Source organism: Nuphar pumila, chromosome 2, assembly GCF_984573655.1.
Source record: "Nuphar pumila chromosome 2, dmNupPumi1.hap1.1, whole genome shotgun sequence".
Taxonomy (NCBI): domain Eukaryota; kingdom Viridiplantae; phylum Streptophyta; class Magnoliopsida; order Nymphaeales; family Nymphaeaceae; genus Nuphar; species Nuphar pumila.
In genome coordinates, this window is record NC_143250.1 from 118850257 (window position 1) to 118861246 (window position 10990).

The window sequence follows — 10990 nt, forward strand, 5'->3', positions numbered from 1 at the left end:
CCAAAGAGTCCCAAGATCAAAGAAACAAAATACAAAGAAAGTTTTTCTTGGCTATGATACCATGTCACAAAATGATACGGAACCCGAGACATAAGAAACTAAACATAACAACATAGATAAAATCCAAATGCATTATAAAGATGCATTTGGCTAGATACAATAAGCTATGCAAATACATGAAAAGAGACGATATAAAAAGCTAATATTTTATTGATGTGAAATAAATACAAAAAATATACAAGGAAAACCCTACTACAATCATGCACACACACTCAATATACATCAATCCTCTCATTTAAACACACATACACACCCTTTATATAGGGGGAGTGAGAGAGAGAAAGAGAAAGGGAGAGTACTAGTCTAGGAGGGAGATCCATGGCTAGTTGGACCTCCTCCAACTAGACGTTAGGCACAGTCCTAATGGCTAGCTTGGTCAAAACCTAAGTCACACGGACTCGGCTAAAAGGCCGATGCACTCGCGTTGACACGCCCCGACACGGGTGATGACACTGACACGGGGCAGACATAGTCAACTAAGTGTTAAACTCGGTCAACACACTGGGGTCGAGTTCGTCCATTTTAGACTCGGTCAACTTTGACCAAGTCTATTTTTGTCCATTTTTAAAAATTAATTTGGACTCGAGTCGGGTCCGGATCCGGACCCAACCCGGATCCAAGACAATATCGGGGTCGGGGCCCGGCCCTTAAGAGGCTACACCCCCCCCCCCCGAATTCTTTTTAAAGAAGTCGAGGGTTAGGATCCTCTCCCATCTGAGCTCCGGCAGGCCACAGGCGACCATCGCCGTCGACGACCCTCTTCCACCGCCCCTCGACCCTCCCTTTTCTCTCCCATTTCCCGGCCACCCGGTGCCGGCAACCCTCGACGTTCCTTTCTTCCTCCTGCTTGTCGTATTTCGGCAGTCGACGCCAACACCCCCCATGCGCCATCTCCCAACGCCGACGACACCCCTTTTTCCAGCCACCTCTCAGGTAATCTCTCTCTCTCTCTCTCTCTCTCTCTCCCTCTCGTTGTCTTCTTCATCTCCCTCTTTCCATACGGGAGGGGCCGAGCCCCTCCTTGCCTCCTCGTTCCTTCTGTATGCAGGGGAGGGGCCAAGCCTTCCCCTCTGCACATCCTTTAACAAATTAGACTATTATTGATACTACCGCATCAGGGTTGATCGCGAACGATGATCGTCCCCGTAATCACACTAGCCTTTTAATTCACACCAAAGAACATTAAATTTTAAGTAACATAATCACAGAGGACTTATATAAATTAAGTAAAAGCATTAAGCAACCATACCAGTGAAGAAGACTGCTCTGGAGGACGAGTCACAACTTGTTGACGCTTCAGGACAGGGCTCTCATACCAATTATGAAAATTAAACACTAAAAGACAATAAATTGCAAGTAATTGTGGTGGCTCTGATACCAAACCTGTAACGACCCCAACTCATCCCCTTTGAAATTGTGGATTTTTTTTTTCTAAAACAGTGCGGAAAACTTCCCAGAGACCCGGGGTCCTCACAGTTTCAATTCCAACTGGATAGCCATAAACCACAAAAGAACTTGCAACTAACATCCATAACTAACCATTACCTTTATTCATGAATTTAAAACTAATCTCAAAAATAAGGTGTCTGACTCAAGTAACCACTGATGACAATAAGCAAATAACAAGAACACTAGACTGAAAAACCAAAATAAGGAGCTACTCTGTCCACAAAGAAGACTGTCAAAACTCGTTGTGACTCTCGCGCCCTCGCAGTAGCTGTCGACTTCACGGATCACCTGTTCCTGCGAAAAACCAATGAAGTAGGGTGTCAGAATCGAAATCCTGAGCACAGCTACTTCTTAATGAAACAAGTGAGATAAGAGTCAAGATGAGATATCATGCAACAATTAATGGAAATACATACAAGACAGTTTATAGCAATTGAGAATTTATTCATGTAAAAATCATAAATGCTAAGCATGCAAGGACAGTAAAGCAGTAGCATCTACTAAAATTTCAGCATGCAACAAGAATTAAACATTCAACACCTACCCTCATGTATTGAGTAAGGAAACCATTAAAGTATGCATGATCTAATGCATAACAGGAAAAATGCATGTCTTTTGTGCAATGCATGAATCATTTTATTATCTTCCATTAAGTCTTTTGTTTCCTTATGCATGCCCTATTAAATGCATACAACTTTTAAGTTTCTCTTTTTAATTACCGTTGCCCGCGGATACACCAAACGGGTACAAACCCCGAGGTTAAGTTAGGTTCCCAGGGTAGCTTAGCACACAATTTATATTTTATTACTGGGTTCCAACTTAGCCCTCGACCGAATCACCTTCGGAACATTAGACCTCCACATTTAATGTCGGGGACACAAGGGACACCCCACGCCCACAAGTGCCACTTCCTTGGTACAAAAAACAACAGCTGTGTCAAACACACCACTCCCGGGTAAAGTGACGGACTCTCCCTAAAACCGTGGCCAGGAGAAGGAACCTCAATATCGGGTTCAGGGGACCAAAATTTGCACACGGAGTTTTGTATCCTCACAGTCTCCCCAAGACCGGATTTTTAAGATCCTCATTCTCCAGATGAGTGATCCCAGAAGGTTTATTATACTGTGCTTTATTATTACTTTTTATTAAAATTTAATTTCTTAAGTTTTGCAACATCATATGCAAAAAGAAAGACAAAAGCTCGCATCTACCTCGCGAGAGCCATCACAGGACTCCGGCCTGTGGAAACATATAGAACAGTGCAACAAAGCTGAAATATTTATGAAGCATGATCTTTGAAATGCATTGAAATGAGTAAGGGAAAATATTCCCACAGCTCGGGTTTACCAAACCCTCGATGATTCATTTTGATCACCGGAACACTAATGCAGGAATCACAATCATATGTAATGTAACAACACACCTCAAGTACATTAATGAGTAAACATGTTCCAACAGTCATATACACCACCTCAACTCCTAACATAAAGAGAAATGAGACTGTAGGTACATAATTCATGCTCAAGATTTATCATGCATCACATGATTAGAATATTAACCTTACCAAGCACATAACCAGGGCCTGTTTTCCGATGCTAACCACCTATGTTACTAACATGGCATGATTCCCAGCATAAGAGAAGTTTTGAAATTAGCAGCTCAGCCCAGCCGACCCTATTGGCTGAGTGTGTCAGCATAGACACCGGCCCAAACAGGGGCTGCGTATGCTGTCCGGAAGCGTACCAAAAAGGGGATGCCATATGCTAATATCCCTGATTACATATATATACATATATATATATATATATATGTATATATATACAAACAGACTTATATATATATATATGTGTGTGTGTGTGTGTGAAAAGACTGGACCCAGCCCAGCCGATCCCATTGGATGGGTCTGACAGCATATTCACAGGTCCAGTATGGATCTGTGTATGCTGTCAAAACGACAGCCTATCCTATTTCGAAAACCACCATTGAATTACTTTATAGGTATATCTCTTTTTGAAATCACTAGGTACAATCCCTTTTTGTCTCAGGTTTTCCTAAATGCCCAGCTGGTTAAGCTTTAACAGTTGCTAAGCAATGATCACAAATTCAATACCATATTTACTTTCTAAGACATATCAGAATTAAACTATGGATGAATTATCATCTCATTCTAACCATTCAAGTTCAAATAAAAGATGCCTATTAACATGATAATTCTGATGCAAAACTGTATTAAACAATATCAACATTATTCTGACCATTCAAGTTCAATTAAAAGATATCTATCAACATGATAATGCTGATGCAAAACTTCATTAATCAATATCAACTTATTCTAACCATTCAAGTTCAAAATAAAAATGCCTATTAACATGATAATTCTGATGCAAAACTTTATTAATCAATATCAACTTATTCTAACCATTCAAATTAAAATAAGAATGCCTATCAGCTTGATAAATCTGATGCCAATTTCATTAAACAATATCAACTTATTCTAACCATTCAAGTTCAAAATAAAAATGCCTATTAACATGATAATTCTGATGCAAAACTTTATTAATCAATATCAACTTATTCTAACCATTCAAATTAAAATAAGAATGCCTATCAGCTTGATAAATCTGATGCCAATTTCATTAAACAATATCAACTTATTCTAACCATTCAAGTTCAAAATAAAAATGCCTATCAATTAAAAGATATCTATCAACATGATAATGCTGATGCAAAACTTCATTATTCAATATCAACTTATTCTAACCATTCAAATTAAAATAAGAATTTGGAATAAAAGACTCAGCTAAAACTGGGTCTAGCACCCAGCCAGACCCACCGAGCCGACCCAGTTGGCTGGGTCTGGGTCACAGCTCAGCCGACTGCATACTTGGGCCCCAAATCATGCAGGAAAAGCTTTTAAATATGTTTTTATTTTATTTTTCTTCAATACAACATGAGCACAGAAGGCGCAAGGGAGTAACAATGGAAACTGTTCTCCATGAGATTTCCATCGACTGTTGCATGGAGATCAAATCTCCACCGATGCCCCATTTGAATCAAAAAGAGGTATCCGTACCTTTTGAAGGGTATTCCGGCTATCGGATGCTGGGGACGTGAAAACACGGTCGGCTGGGGTTGCCCCTTGCTGTTGCCGTGACAGGGAGCCCGCTGGAGGGCTTTTGATGGCTGTCGCAGCTTTTCGGCGACCTCCTTTCCTCCGGCGTGTGCGCACCAAGCAAGCGGGAGAGATGGGGAAAGATGGGGAAGAGAGAGCCCGAGTAAAGAGGGCATAACCCTCTCTTCACTCCCCTTTTATCGACCCCAGGCCCCCTCCTTCCTTGCTGAGATGGGAGGGGGAGGTCGGTTACGCCCTGCGTAACACCCCCTTCCCCCCTTTCCTTTCCTGTTAGGGTTTATCGGGCAACCCTTATCGGGTTGCCCTTTCTGTTTTAAAAGGGCTGTTATTTGGGGTGGGGCTCGGGTCCGAACCCGGGACCCGCAACCCGGCCCCAAAACAAAATGGGTCCACAAGTGGATCCAAATGGATCCACTGTGGATCCTCGAATTAAATTAAAATTTTAAAATAGAAAAATTTTCATTTATCTATTATTACCATTAAATCAAGATTTCAAATAAATAAATCCTAATTACCCCCCTTTATGGGTCCTGGATCCGTAATGTGGATCTAGGCCCGAATTGAAAAATTTGAAATATTTTCTAATAAAAATCTCGGGTTTTACATCCCTACCCCCTTAAAAGAATTTCGTCCGCAAAATTAGCACGTACCAAATAAGAGAGGGTAATGATGACGCATGTCTGCCTCAGGCTCCCAAGTGCATTCATCTAGCCCATGATGCTGCCATCGCACCTTTACGAACGGAATCGTCCTACTGCGTAGTACCCTTTCCTGGCGTTCTACAATCTCTATCGGCTTCTCGTCCGTAGTTAAGTCAGGTTGTACCTCGATCGCCTCATAATGAATTACGTGTGAAGGGTCAGGCACGTACTTTCTCAACATCGAGACATGAAAAACATCGTGAATCTGCGAGAACTGAGGAGGAAGTGCTACTCGATACGCAGTCTCTCCGACACGTCCAAGGACTTCGAAGGGTCCCACATACCTAGGACTCAACTTGCCTTTCTTCCCAAACCGGAAGATACTTTTCGTAGGAGAGATTCGAACGAACACGTGATCGCCTACCTCAAAACTGAGCTCCCTACGCCGCTGATCGGCATAATTCTTTTGCCTACTCTGAGCTGCAATTAACCTTTGCCGAATTAAACGCACCTGATCCGCATAGTGCTGGACGATTTATGGAGACTCTACTGCTCTTACTCCAACCTCATCCCAACAAACCGGAGATCTACACGGTCGGCCATACAGTGCTTCATACGGGGCCATGCCAATACTAGCATGAAAGCTATTGTTATAAGAAAACTCTGCAAGCTTCACATGTTTGTCCCAATCACCGGCCCAATCCAAAGCGCACGCTCTCAACATGTCCTCGAGCGTTTGAATCGTTCGCTCTGACTGCCCGTCTGTCTGCGGATGGAAAGCAGTACTAAACTTCAAGGTAGTGCCAAGGGCTTTCTGAAGCTGTCGCCAAAATCGAGATGTGAACCTCGGATCCCGATCTGACACTATCGAACGAGGCACTCCATGAAGCCTAACAATCTCCTCTACGTAGAGATCGGCCAAGCTCTCCAAGCTTTGACTAATCCTGATCGGAAGAAAATGAGCACTCTTTGTCAAACGATCCACAATCACCCATATGGCATCTCTTTGTCGTCGGGTCTTGGGCAGCCCTACGATGAAGTCCATCGAGATATCATCCCACTTCCACTCTGGAATCTCAAGAGGCTGCAAAAGTCCCCCTGGTCTCTGGTGTTCAATCTTCACTTGCTGGCAAGTAAGACACCGAGATACGAACTCCGCGATGTCCCGTTTCATCCCATTCCACCAATAAGTCATCTGAAGATCTTTGAACATCTTGGTGGAACCAGGGTAAACAGAATACTTCGACCTGTGAGCTTCACTCATCAACTCTTCCCGTAACGCTTTTGGGACCCACCATCGGTCCCCGAACATAATGGTTCCGCCCTCCTCCTGGCGAAACTGCGCTTCTGGTTTCTGAGCACTATCACACAACTTTTCAAAGTCCGGATCTTCTGATTGGAGTTCCTCGATTCGATCTATGATCTCTGGTCGTGCCTGCATCCCGGCACAAAGGATGCGTTCAGAGTCATCAGAAAAAGGTTGCCATCGTACGAACTCCTCGACCAGATTCCAACTGCATCCAATTAAGCTAGCTGCTGTGATTGACGCCTTTCTACTAAGCGCATCAGCCACCACATTCGCCTTACCCGGATGGTAAGCGATGGAGAAGTCGTAATCCTTTAGGAATTCCAACCACCTACGTTGCCTCAAATTCAAGTCCCTCTGGGTGAAGATATATTTGAGGCTCTTGTGGTCAGACATGACCTCAAACGTTTCCCCATAAAGGCAGTGGCGCCAAATCTTCAGCGCGTACACTACTGCCGCTAACTCCAAGTCATGTGTGGGATAATTCTTCTCATGCACCTTTAGCTGTCGGGAAGCGTATGCTATGACCTTTCCATGCTGCATAAGAACGCAACCTAGTCCCGTCCCCGACGCATCACTGTATACCACAAAACCACCTGTACCGGAAGGCAATGTCAAAATCGGCGCTGTGGTCAACCTCTTCTTTAACTCTTGGAAACTGTCTTCGCAGCGAGAGGACCACTCGAACTTCACTCCTTTCTGCAACAACCGAGTCATCGGAGCCGCTATACGCGAGAAATCTTGAATGAATCGACGATAATAACCCGCCAATCTCAAGAAACTCTTAATGTCTGTCACCATCTTCGGTTGTTCCCATGACAAAACGGCTTCCACCTTGGTTGGATCAACCTCTACACCTCTCTCGGATATCACGTGACCAAGAAACATTACCTTATCGATCCAAAACTCACACTTTGAGAATTTAGCGTAAAGCTGATGTTCTCTCAGTGTTTGCAGCACGAGTCGCAAATGCTCTCGGTGATCTTCCACACTCTCCGAATATATCAGAATGTCATCTATGAACACGATGACAAAAGAATCCAGCCACAACCTGAAAACCCGGTTCATCAGATCCATAAATGCCGCAGGGGCATTTGTAAGTCCAAAGGACATCACTAGAAATTCATAATGCCCATATCTGGACCTGAACGCTGTCTTAGGAATATCTTCGGTTTTAATCCTCAGCTGATGATAACCCGAACGAAGATCAATTTTCGAGAACACCTTGGCCCTTCTCAACTGATCAAACAAATCATCGATCCTAAGCAAAGGGTATTTGTTCTTCACCGTTACTTGATTCAACATGCGGTAGTCAATACAAAGTCGCATTGAACCATCCTTCTTCTTAACAAAGAGGACCGGGGCACCCCAAGGGGATACACTCGGTCTAATAAATCCTTTGTCAGAAATCGCCTTGAACGATATAGACTATGAAAAAATATATATAATATGAATTATTAAGTGTAATATATAAAAATATATACTAGCTCGAGCTCGACTCGGCTAAACACAAGCATGAGCTCAATCCTCAAGTAAATGAGCCGAGCCTCAACATGCCCTGTTTGGTTCATTCGGCTTGTTTAACAGCCCTATCCAGGAACTGTTGCTTTCCCGTCTCAAGCCTGAAATGTTTTGTTTGTTGAATCAATTTTCCTGCCCTCTTTTTAACACTTGAGTGGGCAGACTGTGAACTATGTCATTCACTTCTTCCAACCTATATATATATATATATATATTTCTGATGATCATGCTGATTTTGTGTAGAGAACATTTGTCGGCTTCTTTCACAGTTCCAAGATTACTTATTTAAACTGTACAGTGGTTCCTTGTGACCATTTCACTACATAGCACGGGAAGAAAACTTCTCAAGACCTCTGAATGAAACAAATTCAAATCTTAATGACCATCTCTATATAGTCTTTTACAGTGAATGTACTTTGACTTCATGAATCTGTTATCCATACATCACCATGAATGTCTTTTATGTCAGCTTGTTTCGGAGAGTGTAAAGATAAAGCATGCACAGAGCAGTCTTCTTGCTGAAAAGCAGGCTTTGGCAAAGCAACTGCAGCAAGCTAATGCATCATTAGATTTTCTCAAGATGAAAATTGCCCGTGGTGAGGAGCAGGTGATTTTCTTTCTGCTGTTTATATTCTCAGACGTTATGTTTGCATTTTTCTCCCCACCTGTCACAGGGACACACTGGTTTGGCTGCATGTCCTTGGTGACACAACTGGACACATACAGATATTATTTTATTACTTTTGATAAGTTTTTAGTTTAAAAAATATCTGTCCTTGTGTCCTTTTCTTCAAAAATTTTGTGAACTCGCATCTCAAACCGATCTCCTGTGTTGGGTTGTACCAGCATCTTTGTGACATAGCTCCTTGGTTTATATAGATTAAATCATGTCTGGTCCAAGCTGCTAAAGCTTCTCAAGAAAACAAGCATCTTGCAATCAGTGTGGAGAATGTGAAAGTGGAACAGGCAGATGCAGAAAAGGAGTTAAAATGGCTGAAGACAGCTGTTGAATCTTCAGAGAAAGAAATTGACCGTAATCAAAGGGAGTATGATGAGCTTCAAATAGAGTTGGAAAACAAAAGGTTGGTTATGTTTTGTGATCTTCTGAAAATGGATGATTTATAGCTACTCATTTTTTAGACTTGCTTGGTAGTCCTGTCTTTAATGTACTGATAGATCTCAAATGCTTGACAATGGTAACCCCTAGATCTCAAACATTTTGAACATTCCTGTCCCCCTTAACTCATATTAGTTTTATTTTTTTGGACATGACGTGCAAATTGGATTTATTTGCACAGCCTCTCTTTCGTTCTTCCTTTTTATTGGTCACCTTTCTTGGGTGCATAAGTATTTCCTGTGATATCTTCTTTTTTTCCCCCAACTGCCAATCAGACTGGAAAACAGAAAGCGAGAGGAAAAACTTCAGGAACTTAAAAACAAGGTTCATCAGATGGCTTCTGAAAGCAGTGAAGCAGCAATTGAGAAACTTCAAGATAAAATAAAGGAGTACAAAGCTGTGTTGAAGTGTAGCGTTTGCTATGAGAGACCTAAGGAGGTATTTAGAAAAATTTGTGGATTCTGCTCGGTTGATATCTATATCAGACACCATGTATAGCTGGGCGTAGTTTAACATTTCTACCTTGTGTTTTTGGTAGAGAACTTGACATCTGATCCAGATCTTGATTCCTTGCAGGTTGTAATTACAAAATGCTACCACCTTTTCTGCAGTCTATGCATCCAAAGGAATTTGGAGATTCGTCATCGCAAGTGCCCGGGCTGTGGCATTCCTTTTGGCCAGAATGATGTGCGAGCCGTCCACATTTAATAGTTCCCACAATTTTCTTTTCCTTTTCAATGTATATATATTTTCATCCGTTTGTCTTATCCCAGGTTTTGATTTCCTTTCCTCATTTCTGAGTACTATTTATTCTCTTTTCTACTATACAAGCTACAATAACTTAATTAGGCTACCCATCTTACAGTATTATTTTTATTGCCCAAAAAGTTGTATGATTATTAATATATATTTTGATAGTGGAAAAGCGAGATTTCTAAGTGTGGCCCTTATTTTCCACTGGGATTCCTGCGGTCCTTTGTTTTCTCTGAGCTGTAATTGGCTTAGTTATGATTCTCTTGTGAATTGTTATTCAAGTTGAAAATTTTGAGGTTTGTGCTTTAAGGGTTACCTAGTAGAGTGGGATTTCTCTAACCACATGTCCGATGGATTCGAGGCATATGCCATTCATGAACTCACTGCGTCGAATTTGCTGTTATAGTTCATCTCTAAGGTTGTTATCAGAATGCTACTGCAACACTTCTCAGTCTTCTTTGCTATGCATTGGGAGGTTTATGGTGCATTGAGTGCCTCGGCTACTGGGATTCTGAGATTCAGGAATTTACAGTGAAAGATGAAATTACAGATTCAGGGTTGAATCGATCCCTTGAATCTCATATACAAGGAGTGGGCAATGGGCCGGAAAACCTGGTGGGCACATGATGGGTCAAGGTTTTAGGCTCTGACCCTTTAGTTATCGGGCTAAAACCCAGCATGTTATACATGAGCTGGGTCGGGTTGGCCCACGGGCTATTGGGCCGACTGGATGGGTCTGGGTTACCTAATTAATTTTTTAGTAGCTGGTTGTATAGAAACTTGGTAACTATTACATTTTAACTAATTGGTTGCATTGGTTATATGAGAAATAAAAAGATACCTGAAATCTTTCATTTAATTCATTGCTTTTGGTAATATAGAAATTAATTTATGAACTTCATTAAAAAATAACTTACAAATGGGTTTAGGCTGGGTTGTACTGACCTGGTGAACATTGGCCCAATGGGCTGGGTCTTGGGCTGCTCTTCAAACCTGAGCTCGTTAAGAAC

At 42.0% G+C, this 10990-nt stretch overlaps 1 protein-coding gene across 1 annotated transcript in view; it reads left to right on the forward strand.

The window, feature by feature from the left end:
• LOC149846908 (E3 ubiquitin-protein ligase BRE1-like 2) overlaps positions 1-10062 on the forward strand; it is a 93575-nt gene extending 83513 nt beyond the window's left edge. The window contains exons 16-19 of the mRNA XM_089998200.1: positions 8580-8717; positions 8990-9192; positions 9503-9665; positions 9804-10062. Coding sequence (XP_089854326.1) covers positions 8580-8717; positions 8990-9192; positions 9503-9665; positions 9804-9935 — 636 coding nt within the window. The 3' untranslated portion in view covers positions 9936-10062. The remainder of the gene's footprint in view (positions 1-8579; positions 8718-8989; positions 9193-9502; positions 9666-9803) is intronic.
• Positions 10063-10990: the final 928 nt, after the last annotated feature.